At 37.1% G+C, this 21,906-nt stretch overlaps 2 protein-coding genes and 1 long non-coding RNA gene across 4 annotated transcripts in view; 1 reads left to right on the top strand and 2 right to left on the bottom strand.

Annotated features, from left to right (window-relative positions):
* Positions 1-533, bottom strand: part of LOC134663121 (uncharacterized) — a 135,111-nt gene extending 134,578 nt beyond the window's left edge. The window contains exon 1 of the long non-coding RNA XR_010098122.1: positions 403-533. This is a non-coding gene — a long non-coding RNA (uncharacterized LOC134663121). The remainder of the gene's footprint in view (positions 1-402) is intronic.
* A 2,386-nt stretch (positions 534-2,919) lies between these two features.
* LOC134663061 (myrosinase 1-like) lies at positions 2,920-12,662 on the top strand. 2 transcript variants are annotated; one of them, XM_063519366.1, is made up of 10 exons: positions 2,920-3,051; positions 6,804-6,857; positions 7,533-7,621; positions 7,993-8,185; positions 8,531-8,702; positions 8,887-9,094; positions 9,437-9,531; positions 9,621-9,923; positions 10,227-10,468; positions 12,526-12,662. In XM_063519366.1, exons 1-10 carry the CDS (start codon positions 3,005-3,007, stop codon positions 12,656-12,658), a joined length of 1,536 nt encoding a protein of 511 aa, XP_063375436.1. In that variant the 5' UTR covers positions 2,920-3,004; the 3' UTR covers positions 12,659-12,662. The 2 variants fall into 2 exon arrangements, with proteins under 2 accessions (XP_063375436.1, XP_063375437.1); XM_063519367.1 differs by lacking the exon at positions 6,804-6,857 and having other exon boundaries at positions 2,955-3,051.
* Positions 12,663-15,947: 3,285 nt separating this feature from the next.
* Positions 15,948-21,906, bottom strand: part of LOC134663113 (proton-coupled zinc antiporter SLC30A2-like) — a 45,282-nt gene continuing 39,323 nt past the window's right edge. The window contains exons 9-10 of the mRNA XM_063519447.1: positions 21,720-21,828; positions 15,948-16,096 (exon numbers count right to left, since the gene is read on the bottom strand). Coding sequence (XP_063375517.1) covers positions 15,951-16,096; positions 21,720-21,828 — 255 coding nt within the window. The 3' untranslated portion in view covers positions 15,948-15,950. The remainder of the gene's footprint in view (positions 16,097-21,719; positions 21,829-21,906) is intronic.

Raw genomic sequence — 21,906 nt, 5'->3', positions numbered from 1 at the left:
AAACATGTAGGTACTTAAGTGCAGGAAAAAAAGAATTAGGTAAGCAACTGAACTCGCATGAAGCCATTGGCCAAGCTCTATTAACCGAAAATTTAGGATCCTGGCCTAGAGGCCAATTCGAACTTACTCAGGTGTGGGAGACTCGAACGCAGCTTTGAACCATTTTTATTAGGGTTCCGTAGCCAAATGGCAAAAAACGGAACCCTTATGGATTCGTCATGTCTGTCTGTCCGTCTGTCCGTCTGTCCGTCCGTATGTCACAGCCACTTTTTTCCGAAACTATAAGAACTATACTGTTGAAACTTGGTAAGTAGATGTATTCTGTGAACCGCATTAAGATTTTCATACAAAAATAGAAAAAAACAATAAATTTTGGGGGTTCCCCATACTTTGAACTGAAACTCAAATTTTTTTTTTCATCAAACCCATACGTGTGGGGTATCTATAGATAGGTCTTCAAAAATGATATTTAGGTTTCTAATATCATTTTTTTCTAAACTGAATAGTTTGCGCGAGAGACACTTCTAAAGTGGTAAAATGTTTGTCCCCCCCCCCCCCACCGTAACTTCTAAAATAAGAAAATGATAAAACTAAAAAAAATATATGATGTAGATGTACATTACCATGCAAACTTCCACCGAAAATTGGTTTGAACGAGATCTAGTAAGTAGGTTTTTTTGAATACGTCATAAATCCCCATAAATACGGAACCCTTCATGGGCGAGTCCGACTCGCACTTGGCCGCTTTTTTAAATAAAAGTGCTAAAATCAAAATATTTATGGCATGACAATACATGACATAAAATAAATTTATAATATTGTATATAAGTACATGAATCTAAGTATTTAAACTGGATTGGGCATGAGTGGTGGGGATAACTGACAGAACGGGATAGTCTTATGTATCTTTCAGGAGTAGCAGCGAAAGCGCTATTATTGTTTGTCCTTGTCACAGTCTCACATTTTTTTTTATTCCCCACCATAAATTAGTATGGATTATGGTGGGCAACAAATAAATTCGACCAATCATAGCGTCACATTGCGTATGTTTTGTCCCTCACGAAGGCACGCGTAGACCACTTCTATAGGATGCTACCTTCTATGTATATATATATATATATATATATATATATATATATATATATATATATATATATATATATATATATATAATATGACACTTTTTTTGGAAAATAATTAAAGTATCACAGACTCCACCTCTACCCATAGAACGCAAGACCCTGTATAGGTATACATATATGATGCACCTAGCCAAATAACATCATATATAAATTAAGAATTTAAAAAACCCCCAAGGCAATGAAACGGATGAACTGATTTTGATAAGTCTAAGAACCAGCGCTAGAAAATCTGTTTAAAAAAAAGCAACAACGGTTGCACTCCGGGAGTGCCGATAGAAGTGAAAACTCACCTCACTATGTTACCGACGCCCGGTAACAGGATACGTTTAGCGGAGGTATTCTATTTATTTATTACGAGTATATATTATTATCATTCTCAAATAAGATCACACTTTTTCATTGACATGTTTATTTACATACTGCCATGACAACGTCAAATTATTTGAACATAGGTAAAGAGTCATGAAAAGGAGTCCGCAACATAAATGTCAAATAACATTGAGTTTTTCTTTATTGATTTAAATGCCATTTCAATTATGAGTGGCCACCTTACGGGGCTTACGGTCACGTGATCGCCTTACGCCCCTTACGGTCACGTGATCGCCTTACGCTGTCACGAGTTTATCATTTTTTCCCCACCTCAAAAAGTGCCCAGCGCCGCTAAAGAAGTTTTCACTTCAAAAACCGTATCCACATCTATTTAAGAATGACACGTCAGAACGGTCCAGGCCCGCGCCGAGACTTCCGACACTTCGTTTTATATGGCGGAAGATCGGGGATCACGTGATGCTTTCCATAGCAAATTGAAGTGTCGAAGGCCTCGGCCCGGACCCGGACCGTTCTAGCGTGTTATCTACTGGTTTAAGAGCTACGGCGCCACAGGCAGGCAAGTGTGTGTGTGTATAGGTATAGGTACATATAGCGGTCAAAATTATAACGCCCCTTTTTTGCGTGAGAGGTTAAAAACACTTCAATATCTTTTCGCACTGCTACTTCTATTGCCAGAGATGTACAAAATGGTTTTAAAAAAGCATTTAAATACAAAATGCAAAATACTTTTCAGATTTACTATTTCAAATGCAAAATACCAAATAGTTTTGCGTTTTGTATTTCAAATGCTAAATGCAAAATAGGTATTTTCAAAATACTTTTTCAAAATAAAATACCTTTTGACCAAATCTCAGATATTTTTATTTATTTTAGGTATTTATCATGAGAATAGCCATAGAATAGATAATGTTCGTCATTTTCGTTTCACATTGACACTAGTCAGACATAATAGCCGGTTTAGACTCTCGTGGCTCGCAAGCTCGTCGAGCTAATATAATTTAAACACTAACGGCACGGCATAAGGTTTATAACCGAATGACAAGCCGAATGCGAGTGTGTCGAGGCGAGCCACGAGACGCGCCGCGAGCCGAGCCGCGAGTCTAAACGGCTATAAGGCGCGCACTCTGACCAAAGAAAAAAAAAGGGCGCGCATGGCTAGCAGACGCCTCTATCGGTCAAATTCGGCAATACAAGCGTCATTCGTTCTTTTCATTGTGTTTGACTGGTAATGTTGGCTAAACTTAATCACAAAGTATTTTGCATTTTGAAATGAATATTAAAAATGCAAAATACATCTCGAAAAGTATTTCAAATAAAATACAAAATGTTTTTTACTAAAAGGCATTTAAATGCAAAATACAAAATAGGTATTTTGCATTTTGTATTTGCATTTTAAATAGAAGTATTTCAAATAAATCGCATCTCTGTCTATTGCAGACCGTATAATATATAGCGTTGTTATTGTAAGTACCTACCTAATGTCATAAGTTATCGTTCACTGCTCGGTCGGTTGCGGCGACAGACAGACGGACATGTCGCGATACTGTGTGTTACTCGGTTTGGCGGTCATATGGATCGGGTGAGATTATATTTACTGTGATGTTTACTTTCCATCATCAATCTAGTTTACTCTTAGTGGAATTCAATTGTTTGTATGTAAATAAAACAATTTATTATTCGGTCCACACAGCGCGCCCGCAACAGCCGCCATGATGAGAACTAAAGTGTTGCCAGCGCATCTGCTTATTTATTGATGAACACCACATCTCTTCCTTTTTAACAAATTTGAAATTGTAGAAGAATACGTAAAATGAACCAGTGTACAGTGCTGTACAACCAAAATGAACTTCCATTACAATACATTTCTAATCAGCATATTAGCTTTAACCAATTGAGTGATAACGATTAAATAATGAATTTAGGAACACTGACAAAACTAATAAACTCTTAAATCACCACACACTTTTATAACTCAGTGTTTACATAATGATAATATCAAGAAGTCGATACTCCAATTACAAATAAGTAAACTCACAGCTTTCCACATAGTCTTACAAACGTTATTCCTTGCCTATATAGAGATCTTTATTTTCATACACGGTATTTTACATAAATATGCATGGACCCTTAAAAGGGTGTAGTAAAATAGGAAGTTAACAATATCACAAGTTCATTTATTACATATGACTTAGGTGTACTAATAGTTAATTAATTTTCTAAATTCTGTAATAAGTAATCAAGTAACATATAATATTTGAAAGTAACAACTACATACAGATAGCCTCTTTAATGTGTTTACAGTCTGATTACAACTATATATTATCTAGCCAGCTTTGGGTGCTTCATATGTTAACAACAATGAGTGATGTTAGACCAGAATATTAACCACTAGTTAGTAGTACAATATATATTTTTACTAGAGTCTAGAATAGTCCTTAACGTGGTTAAGGTAGACTACCTACACACTGACACATCAATGACATGTAACATCTGTAACAATGATTGTTTCTTACTTATTAGTATTATAGTTTATAGTACATGACATTTATTATTATTATCTATTTCCTCCCTCTTCCTTTAAATAAATTACATTTTATTACAATGTATAAAGTGGAGAAGACTAAGCAGGAAAGCGGACCCTGGCGCTAGGCCGCGAAAACGCTAGGTTGAAGAAGAAGAATGTATACTAGCAATTATCTCATACATATAAAATCAGTCTATTAACCCTCTACAGTTAAATACATGTAGAATATATTATTTTCATAAAAATTCCATGCAATAATTTAGTAGTTTAAAGTACTTATTATAGGAGCCAGTTACCTTATCAAATTCCTAACATTTCCTTTCATAATTTTAATCAGTAATCGGTCATTAATTGATTTCATAGGTACTAGGGAATGCAAATCGGTTATTTTTTGTATGGAAATAACCGCGGTTTCGGTTAATAACCGATTATTTCCATACAAAAAATAACCGATTTGCATTCCCTAATAGGTACGTACATAAGGTGGTACATTTGAATAAGAAACAGTTATGAACCCTGTACGGGCATTGCAAATTACAACTTTTAGTAACTAAAACTCTTAACTTGCTAAATTCTATAAAATGTTCTATTTAGGCGTTCAGTTAAAATATTAGTCTAAGTCACACTTTTATTACCACTATAAGTATTATTAACACCTTGTACCTAGTAATGTTTAATGCAACCAGATTGTCAAAAGCATCAACAAATAGTGAAAAGCATTCAAACAAGTTTCACATAGTTTTAAATTCCTGTATCATACACAGTTCTACAAGTAAATATAAAGATAAATACGCAAAACTTAACGCAGATGGCGCTATAGTCGTTAAACATGTCTTTAGACTACAGACTTCTGTCAGTTATCTGGTGGGAACCACTATAATCTGTGTATAAATTTTTACATCATTGTTCATAAATAACTAGTAGTTCGCCCCGAACTAAGAACTCGCGTTTCGCCAAAAAGTTCAATTTAAGGCAGTGCTACTTAGCCGTGAAATTATCAAAACCGGCCAAGTGCGAGTCGGACTCGCGCACGGAGGGTTCCGCACCATCAACAAAAAATAGAGCAAAACAAGCAAAAAAACGGTCACCCATCCAAGTACTGACCCCGCCCGACGTTGCTTAACTTCGGTCAAAAATCACGTTTGTTGTATGGGAGCCCCACTTAAATCTTTATTTTATTCTGTTTTTAGTATTTGTTATTATAGCGGCAACAGAAATACATCATCTGTGAAAATTTCAACTGTCTAGCCATCACGGTTCGTGAGATACAGCCTGGTGACAGACGGACGGACGGACGGACAGCGGAGTCTTAGTAATAGGAATAGGGTCCCGTTTTTACCCTTTGGGTACGGAACCCTAAAAACCGCGTACGATTTATTGCAAGATCTGTGGAGCCCTTAATTGATAAATTTAAGTCACCATAGAGATTAAAATAAATTGTATCTGTGGCAAGCCGTAATCTTTCTTGTCAAATGTCAAATACTAATATTATGTTTATTTTATTTCGTTTTTATCTTGATAATTATTTTAAAATCTTAAATTAAAAAACAATATTATAAATGTGTAAACCGAGCACTTTCATTTGATACCATACTCGACCATACTTTCTTGCATTTAAAGTGACCAGAATAGCAAGACCCCTCACAAATAGCTTTTTAGCATTTTAAGCTCTTGTAGCTCAATAATCTCTTGATCGAGCAGGCTCAAAATTTAATGACTAAAATATAATGCCCTCAACTATACGTTCACCCAATTTCATTTAAATTAGAACAAATTTACTTAAGTTATTGTGTATCAAACTATGATCTGATAGTTCAGCTTAAAAACATAGAAATGCCGGGACGTGCCCCTAGCCAGCCGTGTGTTCCAAGTTGAATGTAAGAACTTCGCTTCGCTCGCTCGTTCGATTATCCTTATGTATAACAGTATAGTTACTTGCTGAAAATTTAAATATGCATAGTCAAATATATCTTATTATGACTTTGCTGTTATCATATTAACCTTTTCCACGCCGTGTCAAACACAAAAGCTGTCTCCAGACGCCACGTCACCGAAGTGTCAAAACTGAAATTGAACTTTATGCATATGCACCTAGGTCTATGTTGCTCTGTGGTCTATGACCGATTAATACGTCTTTGGCGTTGGACCTGCGGTGCGTATATATCGGTCATTGGCGTCCAAAAGGTTAACAATGACTGCACTTTACAGATGTGTAACATTGAAAAGCTTATGTAAAAAGGAATTAATTTGCTGAATATCTGGTCCAAATCCTGTGTTGCTTATCTATTAACAAAACTTGTTTATTTACTACTTGCCTTTGTTGCCCAATAGGTACTCGCGTAATGAATGTGATCTGAACTTGCAAATTTTACTGAACCGAGAATCGTATGTTTACATGAGATCCATTAAAGCGATCAAAAGGTCAACACAAATGTTCTTTCACGCGCCTCTCGGAAAACGCGCCTGTGTGTGACGAAGCCTTAAAGATTGCGTATAACAAGTATTTACCGTCAAAGTTACCGAGGGGTGCGGACAAGAAGTCAAGGTCAATGACCTAATTACTAGTGACCGCGATGCCATAACCACTATAATTGATAAGCTCAGGACGCTACTGATAGCCGTAACATATACCTAATGTGACGTAACGTTGGTCTACTCGGTAACCCATTAAAGAAACAATTTAAATACTAATGATTTTTAACAGATATGTACCTATACAAAACTTATGACCCGACTTGACTTTCGTTGTAAGAAAAACGAAACAAGAGAGTAGGTATATCATTTTGTTTTTAATCTGTCTTATCCAGGAATCCAGGTGAGCTCGTTAGACTGCAGAAAAGCGAGAACATTATAAGCTACAAGTAAGTAAATGATAGGTATTTAAGTATAGCCAACTGCAAGAACAATAAAAAAACCGGCCAAGTGCGAGTCGGACTCGCGCACGGAGGGTTCCGCACCATCAACAAAAAATAGAGCAAAACAAGCAAAAAAAACGGTCACCCATCCAAGTACTGACCCCGCCCGACGTTGCTTAACTTCGGTCAAAAATCACGTTTGTTGTATGGGAGCCCCACTTAAATCTTTATTTTATTCTGTTTTTAGTATTTGTTGTTATAGCGGCAACAAAAATACATCATCTGTGAATATTTCAACTGTCTAGCTATGACGGTTCGTGAGATACAGCCTGGTGACAGACGGACGGACGGACGGACGGACAGACGGACGGACGAACGGACGGACGGACGGACAGCGGAGTCTTAGTAATAGGGTCCCGTTTTTACCCTTTGGGTACGGAACCCTAAAAAACCTTCTTAAATGTATTGAGATTTAGCTTAAATACCATGCACTGTCACATTCACTCATTCATTCATGCATTCACTACCGGTTTTTATTAGTTAAGAGTTAAGTAGGTACCTAACCTACGTACCTACTCAACGTGTGTAATCAACTAATCAACCTCAACTCTCCTGCCGATCCCTATATCAGAGATAACCTGACTACAGTTATTTTTTAATGAATCTATCTTGTCCATGCAGTCCTACGCAGCTATGCTTCTCCAACAGAAGCTTTGCATTCGGAGTGGCCACCGCAGCCTATCAGATCGAGGGCGGATGGAACGCTTCAGGTACTTAATACTTTTCCATTTTATCCTCTAGCCGCCCATACTTCAAACCTTGCCAAGCAAAATGAAATTTTATTTTGTCAACACAAAAGTTCAAATTAGAATGGAACAGGAGACCTTCTTATAGGTCTCTGGACATGCGAATATACGCCGAATGTTGGGCAAACCTACGCCTCTCCAATTTCTACCAAACAGCAAATCGGGCTGCTTGGTAGGGGCGCTAGGTGCTTAGTTCTCTTCTCCTTTCGTATATTTATTCAACGAGAGCGAAGCAAAGTGAAGTTCTTACATTCCAATTGGAACGCTGGCTAGGGGCACTATGGGAAAAGGGCAAGCGAATGATGATGATATTGTTCTTACTGATATTTTTGCAGGCAAGAGTGAAAGCATTTGGGACCGCTACACGCACACCTACCCGGAGCGAGTCTACGACCACCAGAACGCCGACGTTGCCGCGGACTCGTACCACAGGCTCAAGGAGGACGTACGGCTGATGAGGACCCTGGGAGTGCAGTTCTACCGGTTCTCTATCTCCTGGCCACGGATACTGCCGGAAGGATTCAATAAGTAAACATTTTGCCTAAGTAAACCTATGAATGGAAGAATACTTATGACTTTAACGGCACTTGTTTGCCTAAGATAGACGCTCTTTTATCGTCTGTCATCTTCTAGCAAATAGCTATTAGGTAAGTATGTAAGTGCGACAGTGACGCACGTTATGATAAAAGTGCAGCATTCATATGCGACTGATTAAAGCATTTAAGGCTAATACAATAACAGCTTGTGGAATGTATACGAAGTCAAGAATTTTAAGATAAAACTCTTCTCAATTCTGCCATTGTATGTATTAAATTTTACAACTTCATACTGAGTACTGACGTCCATCTACCATTATCTATATTTTTCTCACAGTAAAATCAATGAAGATGGCGTCCGCTACTACAACGAGCTTCTCGACGAGTTGGAGAAGAACAGAATTGAAGCCCTAGTGACCATGTACCACTGGGACCTCCCGCAGTCTCTCCAGGACCTTGGAGGCTGGACCAATCCCATCATGGCTGACTACTTCGTTGACTACGCTAGGGTATGTAGAAACTTAGATGGCAGAAATACTGCCTATTCTATGTTCTATGTTCAAGATCCGGTAACCCTTACCAAGTACTAGTTACCCTAACGTCATCAACTAATGGAATGAAACTTCAGGCTTTTCCACCATGGATATTTCTTGGCAGCTAAATTCCTTCATGTTTTAAAATCCTTTTCCCCAGGTCCTCATCCAGACCTTCGGCGACCGTGTAAAGACCTGGCTAACCTTCAACGAACCCCTAACCTTCTGCCACGACGGCTACGGCGGTTGGGACGCGCCCGGCGGACACTCCAGTGGACTTGAAGACTATCTGTGCGCCCACACTGTTCTGCGGGCACATGGGATGGTGTACAGGATGTATAAGAAAGAATTTGATAAAAATCACCAAGGTGAGTCTTGAGTCAGACCATATTTAAACTATCGAATGCCGTAACCTGGATCTCGAGAGGTTAAACACCTCCCGAAAGTAAGAAGTTCTTCTGATCAACTAAAGTCATATGTGGTACCTACTTTGTATGCTCATACTCGTATGTGGTAGTACTTATTGTTTGAAGATTTGAGCAGTCTGTGCGTAATTCTTGACACCCTTTAAGTTTCCGTTACTTATTAGAGTGACGCTTGAACTCAATACTTTGGGATGTATTGCTAAGTTCTGGCTCATTTGAGTCTTCAGTCAATGAACACTATGAACAGGTTAATGATTTTGTGATTAAGTAAAATATTTGTTCCAGGTCATGTGGGGATCGCTCTGGACATGCCGTGGATTGAGCCAGCCTCGCCGTCCGCTGCAGACAAGGCTGCTGCTGAAACTGCAAGGCAATTCCTAGTAAGATTATTACTATATTATTATTTCTACAAGAGTTATGGAAGGTGTTAATAAAGGACTGTAGAATAGTAAACTTATTCCCTTCACAGTTCGGCTGGTTCGCGCACCCAATCTTCTCCAACCAGGGCGACTACCCCCCAATAATGCGCCAACGCATCGACACCATCTCCAAACGCCAGAAATTCGCCCGCTCCCGACTCCCCTCTTTCACCGAAGAAGAAATCCTGAACATACGAGGATCGTACGACTTTCTGGGCCTGAATCACTATACAACGAACTTGGCGAAGCCTGGCTCTGGGAAGATTAGTCTGAAGCCGAGCTATGATGATGATATGGGGGTGAAGTTGACGGTGAATCCGAAATGGCCGAAGAGTAATTCTACGTGGTTGAGGGTGGGTAGACGCATAGCACGAAAGTTATATTTACCTATGTTTATTCTGAGGTAAATTTTATGCCTGGTTGTGTGTTACTACATAACTCTAGTTCTGATATTCTAGATTGTTCCCATTGTTTCAAAATCTAGTTGAATTTTGGGGTTCCATGAGGAATACATAACTAAGCAGTTCTTTTTTAGGTTTTCTACAATGTAAATTTTCATCTACACAAAGTTGAGACACTGAGTACCTACACTTAAAAAGAACATCTGACCGAATACACATCGACACCGTTGACTACAAACTTAAACAATTCTCTAGGTTGTACCTTGGGGTTTCCGCAAGACCCTGAACTGGATCAAAACAACCTATAACAACCCCCCCGTGGTCGTCACAGAGAACGGCGTATCCCTCGAGAAAGGTTTACACGACGCAAAACGAGTTAACTATATCGACAGCTACCTGAGGTCGCTACATGCTGCGATTTATAAGGACGGTTGTGACGTAGTGGGGTATACGCATTGGTCGCTACTAGACAACTATGAGTGGATGAGAGGATTCTCGTGAGTATATTCCTTTCTCTCTCTAATCATAACGCTTCTGCTTCAAGGCTAGTGTCCACTTTTTGACTTTCTACGGATTTTGACTACAAGTCAATCGGTGCCGGATGCTACCTAAGGTAGGTACCATCAGCCTTAAAAGTGCATGGCGACTTTATCAATGAATTCATTCATAATTTCTCCATGCAATTTCGTACATACATGCCGCTATTATACAGATGGTTGTGACGTCACCGTCGTGGGATATATACGCATTCTTTATTGTATTGCCATTGCATTGCATTAGTCACTACCAGTATAAGTAGTTACTTATGAGTGGATGAGAGGGTCCTCGTAAGTATTTCTCTCTCTCTCTCTCGAATCATCTGAATACGAGTACCTATACCGACATCAACAGCTCGCTACCTAAAATAATACTTGCATAGACAGACGTTTAAATCCACGTTGACCTTACAATGTCGTTATCTACTTTGCACATTTCAACGTAACTAGTCCTGTTCTTGAACTTTATTTACAACGATAACCAATGCAAACAATAAATAAATTAAAATTATAATCATAAATGCGTAAACAGTACTTAATGGAAATCACGGTAGGTACAAAATTTAATTGATTAAATCGTTAAATGTTCATGCAATAGGGAGTATTACTGCAATTTTTTGCCACCAGAGTGCAGCACTGGCGACTTAAGTATACCATAGAGTAACTTATACATACTGTACCTTAAACTGTTTTTTGACAAGTTTTCACAGACAATCAAATATGACATTGATACATCAAGGCGGTTTGCTTACAAAGGGTCTACCGGGAAACGTGAAATCCAAACTTAGCTATCTGCCTCTTTATCGCTCGAATATGCAAGAGTGATAAAGAAGTTAGATAACAAAATGTTGACTCTCTCGTTTGCGGTAGACCCTTAGATTGTTTACTTGTTGTTGATGTGGCGCCCCCTACGCAGACTTTTGCGTAATATTCCCTATTTTGACCACTGGGTGTACCTACTCCATCTGTCCATTTTATCGTACTAGACTAGACAAGCTTAACTCTTTGGGTTGGAGAAGGTTTGGGGGAGTTGGGTAACTATACTTGGTCAAGCAGATCTTGTCAGTAGAAAAAGGCGGCAAATTTGAAAAATGTAGGCGCGAAGGGATATCGTCCCATAGAAAATTTGAATTTCGCGCCTTTTTTTACTGACAAGATTTGCTTGACCAGATAGGAATGTACGAGTATTCTGTGGTACAGTTAAGGAATAAGTTTTGTCTGCCACTTCGTACTTTGTCACAATAACAATCACTAAGGGCAACTTGCACCGCATTAACCCAGTGTCAAATTGTACTGGAAACCATGGTAACTCCAGGCACTATTACTTACTTATTCTGTGCTCCAGGTTTAACTGGTTAACCCCGGGGAAAGCTGCAAGTGGGCCTAAGAAAGCTGCTAGGGATCTTATATTACGATTTATAGTTGGTCAAACCAATTTGTCAGTAAATAGAAACAAAAAAAACTATACTCACCCTTTTCTTTTGGGTGCTAGTTCTATAGTAAGATAGTATGATTCTCTGTCTATGTTTGAAATGAGACAGTTCTTTGACAAACTATAGATTGTAACACGCTGTCTCAATAGTTATTTGTACAACAAGAGATCAAAGTTTGATATTTCTTCGAGTGCTTATTTTGAGTCCCGTGCAAGCGAAAGAATCTTGAGCGTAGTAAGGGACTCAAAAGCGCACGAGATGTAAATAACTTTGATCTCGTGTAGTTCACAAAACTTTTCACCTCAGCAGTGAGAACATATTAGAGAACCCGAAAAATGTAACTATTTATTCTTCATCACTTACCTACCTCTATTCACTCATGTTTTCTTAAGATATACCAACAATTAAGTTTTCACCTCAGCAGCTCAAACAAGGGTACTTTGCTACTTAAAAACAGTGAGCAAAATCGCATTTTGCTCATTTTGTCTCACTCAGTGAGCAAAATGCGATTTTGCTCACTGTTTTTAAGTAGCAAAGTACCCTTATTCGAGCTGCTGAGGTGAAAATATAATTTTCCATTTTCAGAGAGCGTTTCGGCCTTTTCGAGGTGGACTACTCGAGCCCGGAGCGCACGCGCACCGCGCGCCGCTCTGCGCACTATTACGCCACCGTGGCCAAGACTGGGTGTTTGCCCGACAAGCATAATTATAAATATTAAATGTTCTTGTACAGAATGCGCGACTGCATTGTTTTATTTAAAAAATTTTAGGAATTTCTCGATTCGTTAGGATTTCATTTTGGTTTTTAGTGCTCCGTAGAAAATTTTGTTCACGGAGTTATTATTCCCTTTCCCCTGTTTCTGGACGGTTGGACTCTTGTCTATGGACCCTGACCGATTTTAGTCATCATTTAGCATTTTTTTCGAGGTATTTTTTTTCTGTGCCACCCACAGCATTTAACCGAGGTTTGATCCCACGATTTTTGACCATATACACATATGAAAGGTTAATAATAAACACTTGGCAATTTTATGTGTCCCGATGAATGTGATTTTTAGATAGATAACAAGAATGAAAAATGGGTAAATAACTTCAGAAAATATATTTTCCGTTGAAATACATTTAACGTGTCTGCTTAAGCAACATATTTGGAAGACTCAGTTCCTTCTAAGGGTACTTACTTACATAATAACTATAATTAAAATTCATATAAATTAGATTATTTACTACTGTTTGATACAATTCATTCAAAATAGGCATTAATACACGATAGAACGTTTGTTCTGTATCTATACATGCAAAGACGCAGACTTGATATGAAAAATAATTTTAAAAATGTAAAAACCAGTGCCTTCAACAAAAATGCTGTCACTACATCTCGCCGACGTTGTAAAATAGTTATTACAAATTTAGATTTTATTTTTTTCTGTACACTTATTCCTATACATGATGTCAAAGATCTATTGGGGTTGTGTAAGCTGTGTAAATAAGATAAATTCGTGCTGTACGATTTTGTACATTATCCGGAAGGTAATTTTGGTTGTCAAAAGCTGACGTGACCACAAAACATATGGCGTAGTGTAGTAAAAAAAGCAACACTCCTAACTGTACATCGGTGGACCTTATTACAAAAGGCATAAGGTCCACCGATGTACAGTTAAAAGTGTGGGCGATGGTACAGCGCCATCTGGTTCGGTTATCAAAACTAGCGGGCACGTTCATTTATTAAACGTTAGCTCTCTATTACAATCAACAACTCTTTGGTAATATTACTGAGCGAAAGGACCACAAATCCACGATGTACAAGATTGCCTGTCAAATATCAAAAGTGCGACCAAAAACGGAATGATGTCAAGTGTCATTGGTGGTATTAAATGTGACAGTACATATCAAAAGGGACCTTGTGGCGTATTTCGTATTAGTATTGACGCGCCGTTAATAATGGCGTAAGCGCCGACCGCCATTAGGTCCCTTTTTGTTCGGACTGTCACAAATTCAGAAAAAATATGTGATTGCGTGAACGATTTGCTTTTAACAGTATATTCCAAGTTATAATCACCTACTGTAAACTCTAAACTAAACACAACTTTACTTATTATCCAGTCCGCCAACCGCGGATTCAAACGGCCGTTAGCGGCCGCTATGAAGCTCAAAAGTGGTCACATTTATTCATTTATAGTCTGTCTCTTTCTTTTGCACACTTCAATCGTCTTTAAGCGTAAGCGATCTGTGGAAGGGACGGAAATAATCGGAATCATGAATTCTATTTTAAGTATTTTTAAGGCACATTTTACATTGTACAACTCTGTACAATTACATTTCTTTAGATATAATTTTTCACTAAAGTTTACATTATTACTTGTAATATTACTAGCAAAGGCCTTTTCATATGATTGCATAGTTCTGTTTCTTGATTATTCAGAAATAATATATTTACATCGTTTCTATAACATCGATAGGAACTATGTAGTTTATTACTATAACAACTAACAATATTTTTATCTCATACATTTTTCTATATTATCTACATAATAAAGTGATTATTGCTTTTAGGTATTTGAGCAATTTTGCTAATCATTAAAATATCAACAAAGGCGTTATAATAGCACCGCCCATAATACCTACATAAGTGCATAAAAATTGCGCTAGAATATACCCTCAATAAGAATATAATATAATATAAACTTGCTCTAATTTTTTGGCATCCATTGTTTTTTTATGGGTACTTGACGTATACAAATATTTTAATACAATTTTGAATAAGTACATACAAATACAAATATAAATAGGTACATAAATAAGGCATGAATATTTTGTATTCATGTTGAATATGTGATTTTCAAATTGTTGCCTTTTACAAGCAGTAAAAGTACGAAATTTGTAGATCTGGCTTGTATGCTACAAGACTAAATACAATTTTGATACTAATAAGTACTTTCAAATATAACAATTTAATATTAAATACTGATTTATACTATAAATAGTTTCATAAATTCGGATTTACATAATAACGCTGTCCTGTTCAACTGTACATACAATAGGTAAACACATAGCATTGAGTTACGTTACTAGGAAAAAATAAGTTTTTTTTAAACCAACTACCATACTTTAACTGGATCTTAAAAATTACATTAAATATCTAACCAAAAAGCAATGTCGTCAAGGAAGTCGTCGTTTTATTTGTTTTTTTTTTGCGACCAAATGAAAATAGTTTGAGTCGCTCACGTTTCGGCCGAAATTAAGATTAAATAAAGCACAGATTTGTAAAGAGTTGAAAACTGAATCAAAATCGGGCCAGTTATTTCTCAGCTAATCGTAAACTGTGAAAACAAATATTTTATATTTATTTACTACTTAAACTATTTATAATAAGTAGTTTAAGTTTAAAATTGATAAAGCGCCCCTGTTTAATAGACATGCAAAATATTTAATTTTAGACTCAAGTTTCAATGTCCTTCTACATTGCCTTTCGTTTCGACGCTAGAACTTCAATTTGACTAATGAGTGTATATGGAATTGGACTTTATTTCAACGTTAATACGATCAACTTTAAATCGTGACTTTCCATACGGTCCTTTTTATCTGAAATTCCAACAGAAATTCCGATAGTAAGATCCTTATTGCAGATAAAGCATAAAGTCGCTTCTCTGACGGAAAACCACAATTATTCAAATTATGACAGCGGCATTTTACATTACAGTGATAACAATACTCTTAACTGACCTTATCCTCGTACCGCCCACCATACAAAATTATAGCCAAGGAAGATAGAACCTTGTTGTGTTTTCAATTAGGTTGAATTTCATTTGTTCGAAAATTTTACGAGACATGAAATGCTAGCTACTTTGTTTTTAATTAAGGTTGACTTTCCATCGAAACCGAGTGTACATCCTAATGTACATTGGGCGGCACGAGGATATGTGCCTTTTAACTGCTTAAAAAATGTCAGCCAACATGGACAATGGTGTGGGAAATTCGACTTTATTACAACAACACTAGGGTCCTACGGACTCACGACTGAGGCATCTTGCACTGTCCGCAGGTCTCCATGCCGTCGCTGAATTCCTCGATCTGGAGCGTCATCTCGAAGAAGTTGTATTTGTCGTGGACGAGCCGCGTCGCTTGCTCTAGAACTTTCTGCGGGCTCACTCCGGTGCCTGGAAGGTATAATAGGGATGTTGACACATGTTGAATTTTATAACAAAATCTAGTAAAATAGATAGCAAACGAGCAATTTATCACAATAATGTGGATATTCAAATAAAATATTGAAAAATTACAAAAATACAGGACCTGAAAGTTTCAAAATTTAAGTTTACGATAAAAGTAAGGGTACCATTCGATTCCTTACATTTCACCAAAAAAAATATTGTATAGCAACTATATACATAAACGCAATATTTCACCGACTTTAATGCAATGGGTCCCATATAGACATTTGATCCTAAAAACAAACCCGATCGATTGATACCATAAAAAAAAATAGTCATGTAGCCTATTGGAATCATTTTTGCTGGTCGAATCCTAACTATACAATTGGTTATGTGTGAAGTGTGCGAGATAGGGGAAATATAAGCAACGCGAACGCACGGCGAGTATAATACACAGAGCGAATACCGAATATAGCCAGGTATAACTCAGATACTCCCCGTTTCCCATCAAACTTCCACAACACGAGTTTGATTCAATTATTACGTTCATTAATGTTTAACATTTTTCATTACATTTTGTTTAAATATCTCTGCAGCTTGTGCCGGTCAAATCTAGGAAGCTAAATTAGAACCCACAGACAATCCAACCTCTAGACATAGCATAGTCGCGCTACCCCCTCTGCCACACATCAGAGATGCGATTTATTTGAAATACTTCTATTTAAAATGCAAATACAAAATGCAAAATACCTATTTTGTATTTTGCATTTAAATGCCTTTTAGTAAAAAACATTTTGTATTTTATTTGAAATACTTTTCGAGATGTATTTTACATTTTTAATATTCATTTCAAAATGCAAAATACTTTGTGATTAAGTTTAGCCAACATTACCAGTTAAACAAAATGAAAAGAACGAATGACGCTTGTATTGCTGAATTTGACCGATAGAGGCGTCTGCTAGCCATGCGCGCCCTTTTTTTTTCTTTGGTCAGAGAGCGCGCCTTATAGCCGTTTAGACTCGCGGCTCGGCTCGCGGCGCGTCTCGTGGCTCGCCTCGACACACTCGCATTCGGCTTGTCATTCGGTTATAAACCTTATGCCGTGCCGTTAGTGTTTAAATTATATTAGCTCGACGAGCTTGCGAGCCACGAGAGTCTAAACCGGCTATTATGTCTGACTAGTGTCAATGTGAAACGAAAATGATGAACATTATCTATTCTATGGCTATTCTCATGATAAATACCTAAAATAAATAACAATATCTGAGATTTGGTCAAAAGGTATTTTATTTTGAAAAAGTATTTTGAAAATACCTATTTTGCATTTAGCATTTGAAATACAAAACGCAAAACTATTTGGTATTTTGCATTTGAAATAGTAAATCTGAAAAGTATTTTGCATTTTGTATTTAAATGCTTTTTTAAAACCATTTTGTACATCTCTGCCACACATACGGTAGCGTTACTCCATCTTCGAGTCAATCCCGTGCCGTGATTGGTCCGTGTCTTTGAACGAACCAATCACGGCACGGGATTCGCTCACCTCGTCCCCCCGCACCCCCGTATTTTTGGCAGCATCGGTTTCATGAAAGAATTGGCCTAAGCTCAGTCTAGAGGTTGAATTGTCAGTGTTAGAACCACTTCCTGTTGTAGGTTTGGGCTCAGATTTCCTTTATAGACAGGTGGAAATCGGCCTGTTTCGAGAAAAGTCGTCGACATCTCTTCTAAATACCTAAAACTGGTATGGATGTGTTCCTCGTGATCTCTAGAATACGAAATGACCGGTTTTAGTTTATGGAGTGGGGGACGGGTCGAAAAAAAGGGGGGCAAAGATGGCGGCCGACCATTATTGATATTTGTTCACATCTTGAGTCCTATGGGACCGATCGGTTCGTGTGAGGTGTCGTTTGAAAGAGTATTAAACGTGCTATTATTGTTTCATAATAACCGTAGTCATAACTGTAGTCGTTTACAAAATATTTTAAAATATTTGATTTTATACCGTGCATGGATGGCATAAGTACTGATTAAATATGCGCCTAACTCAATAAATTACAACAATACCGCAATTATTTTATTACAAAATATACGAGACATTTCATTAGCTTACCAAAAACATAAGTTTTATTGGCGTATGATATTATATAACCAATTAATATCGAATTTTGTTCAGCATGGGTCACTACGCACCGTCACGTAAATGGCGGGCGACCGACGTAAACTTTTCATTATTTCTCGGGTTCTATTTTATTGATCAATTGCTGATAGGTACCATTTGAAAGGTTATTAAACGTACAATAAATGGTTTCTAATAGCCGTAGTCATAACTTTAGTAATTTACAAAATATTTTAAAATATTTGATTTTTTTACCGTGCATGGATGGCATAAGTACTGATAAAATATGCGTCTAACTCAATAAATTATAACTTTACTCCAATAATATTCTTACAAAATGTACGTGAAATTTCATTAGCTTTCCAAAAATATAAGTTTTATTGGTGTATGATATTATATAACCAAGTAATTACGAATTTTGTTCAACATGGGTCACTAAGCGCCGTCACGTAAATGGCAGGAGATCGGTGTCAACTTTTCATTATTTCTCGGGTTTTATTTTATTGATCAGTTCGTGATAGATACCATTTGAAAGAATATTAAACGTACTATAATTGGTTTTCAATAACTGTAGTCATAACTTTAGTCATTTTCAAAATAATTGAAAACATGATTTTTTACCGTGCATGCACATAAGTACTGCTAAAACATGGTTCTAACTTAATAAATTATAACTTTATCGCAATTAATGTATTTACAAAATATACGAGACATTTCATTATCTTTCCAAAAACATAAGATTTATTGGTGTAAGATATTATATAACCAAGTAATAATGAATTTTGTTCAGCATGGGTCACTGCGCACCGTCATATAAATCCCAACAAACAATTAGGCGACACTTAGCACCTATTTTCTTACCTAAAGACAGCCTGGCTCTAGAATAGCTACATCTATAGTCTTAGTTTACAGTTTACAGGCTCTGGTGAGATAAAAGTGTTTAAAAGGTTCATCTAAAGATTTAAGATCTACAGTAGCTGTTTTGGGCGCTATATTGCATGTTAAGCTGCTAGTATTATAGCTTATAGCTCAAAGTGAATTGAACAACCTTAACATCTATATGAGTAATAATCTGCAATTTGCACTTAAGGTTCTAAACGTGTGATAAAGTCTTCTACTTATAGCTTTTTATATCGCAATCGCTACTTAACTCTCTTGTATGACTTACAGTCGAACAGAGAAGTTATGAGTCGCTATTATAGATCTAAGATCATGTAGTTACAGACGAGCGTTATTTAAATACCGTAGTACATCTTATAACTGACAATAGAGTCATACTTACAAGCTAAAACTACAATGCCAAACGCCAATGAATCAATAGGTAAGCAAAAACTATAAATTAGACCGTAAAATAAAATAGTAAATAAATATAATATAGATAGTTTACTCAATATTGACCTTATCTTACTATTACTATACTTAAAACCGGACTTCACGGATAGTTATTATGTGGACATACGCTGCTACTCAAATAGTAGTCACTTATTTTGCATCCTGGAGCGTGCGGCGACAAATATCTCTTTAACGCCACAAGCCTCAGATCTCACTAAAAAGGTGATTTTAAATTATTAACTACGGAGTGGGTTTGAAAACGTTTTACGTGTAGACGCGTGAGTCAAATAACAACACAGATATTAAGTACTTCATATGCAGTGGTTTTGCAATCATGAAAGCTACGAACTTAACGATGTTATGAACCTAGAACTGGGCTTTTGTCAAAAGAGTCAAACTATACTTAAGTTTCCTGTGATAAAAAAACAAAACAAACAAACCATCATTTATATCGATATTTTATCATTTTGGATACCTACATTATAAAATGTACTGTCAAACAATAATAGAATGCTGCTGGTCTACCAGGCGCTCGCCGCGCCGTGTGTTTGCTTGCTTGGCGAAATTGGTCCTGGCATACCTACATATATGTTTATAGTTGTACGGTAACTCAACAATATTTTTGGAAAGTTAATAAATAGTTTGCTGATTTTACTCTAAAAATTTCACGCTATATTTACTATATTATCTCTTTCTCAAATTATTTCAGTCACTAAGCAAACCTCTTAGGTAAAAATTAAACATTTTCTTTAATATTTTTAAAATGGTTATTTTGGGCCTCAGATTTCAAACAATCGAGTATTCACAGAAAATTTAATATGCTTGCAAATGGTATCCACCATGTATCAGAAAAATAGAACCTGAAATATAATGAAAACTCAACGATGGCCGGGCTCCATTTACGTGACGGTGCACAGTACCCATGCTGAACAAAATTCATGATTACTTAGTTATACAACATTATAAAGCAATAAAACTTATATTTTTGGATAGCTCATAAAATTTCCCGTATATTTTGAAAATATTTATTGCGGTAATGTTATAATCTATTGAGTTAGAAGCATGTTTTACCAGTACTTATGTCCATGCACGGTAAAAATCATATATTTTCAATTATTTTGTAAATGACTACAGTTATGACTACGGTTATTAGAAACCAATTATTGTACATTTAACATTCTTTCTAATGGTATCCATCACCAATTGATCAGTAAAATAGAACCCGAGAAACAATGAACAGTTGTGGTCGGTCGCCCGCCATTTACGTGACGGTGCGTAGTGACCCATGCTGAACAAAATTCATTATTACATGGTTATATAATACCATACACCAATAAACCTTATGTTTTTAGAAAGCTAATGAAATTTCTCGTATATTTTGTAATAACATTAATTGCGGTAAAGTTATAATTTATTGAGTTAGACGCATGTTTTGTCAGTACTTATGCCATCCATGCACGGTAAAAAATCATATATTTTAAGATATTTTCTAAATGACTACAGTTATGACTACAGTTATTATGAAGCAATAATAGCACGTTTAATACTCTTTCAAACGACACCTGAAACGAACCGATCGGTCCCATAGGACTCAAGATGTGAACAAATATCAATGCTGGTCGGCCGCCCACATTCCCCCCCTTTTTATCGACACGTCCCCCACTCCATAAACTAAAACCGGTCAATTCGTATTCTAGAGACCACGAGGAACACATCCATACCAGTTTTAGGTATTTAGAAGAGATGTCTACGAAAATCGTGAAGGAGACGACTTGTGTTTAATTTAACGCCAGACTATTATGTTACCCACTCATCAAGAAAAAAAACCGGCCAATTGCGAGTCGGACTCGCGTCCCAAGGGTTCCGTACATTAAGTCCGACTCACGCTTGACTGCACGTTTCTAATAGGTTTTCCTAACTAAGTAAAGAACTATTTTGTGTATTTGTTTCAAAATTGTAGACCCAGTAGTTCCGGAGACAGACGCACGAGTGATCCTACAAGGGTTCCGTTTTTTCCTTTTGAGGTACGGGACCCTAAAAAGGATGGCATTTGAACTAGGCCAGTAGTCGGCATACTTCTGAGAAGAAGAGCCAACCGCAGTACAATCAAATATAAAAATGGGAACCTCAAAGAGCCACAATATCAATGCAACCACATTGAATTGGATAGTAAATACTTACGGATGGCTAAATGCGCCGACAGCGCAGTTTTGTCGAGCGAGAGCGCCCACATGCGCAGATTGTGAACACGCACGACGCCGGGCAGAGTTAGGAACGTGTTCGCCACCTCCTGTAACACGCACAATGGGACATTTAGGATTAAGAGTGGACGTGGATGGGCCACGTGCACACTAGCGCCACTGCTAAA

Source organism: Cydia amplana, chromosome 4, assembly GCF_948474715.1.
Source record: "Cydia amplana chromosome 4, ilCydAmpl1.1, whole genome shotgun sequence".
NCBI classification, from domain to species: domain Eukaryota; kingdom Metazoa; phylum Arthropoda; class Insecta; order Lepidoptera; family Tortricidae; genus Cydia; species Cydia amplana.
Note: the sequence above shows the minus strand (reverse complement) of the source record. Positions and strands in the feature narration are given on the sequence as shown.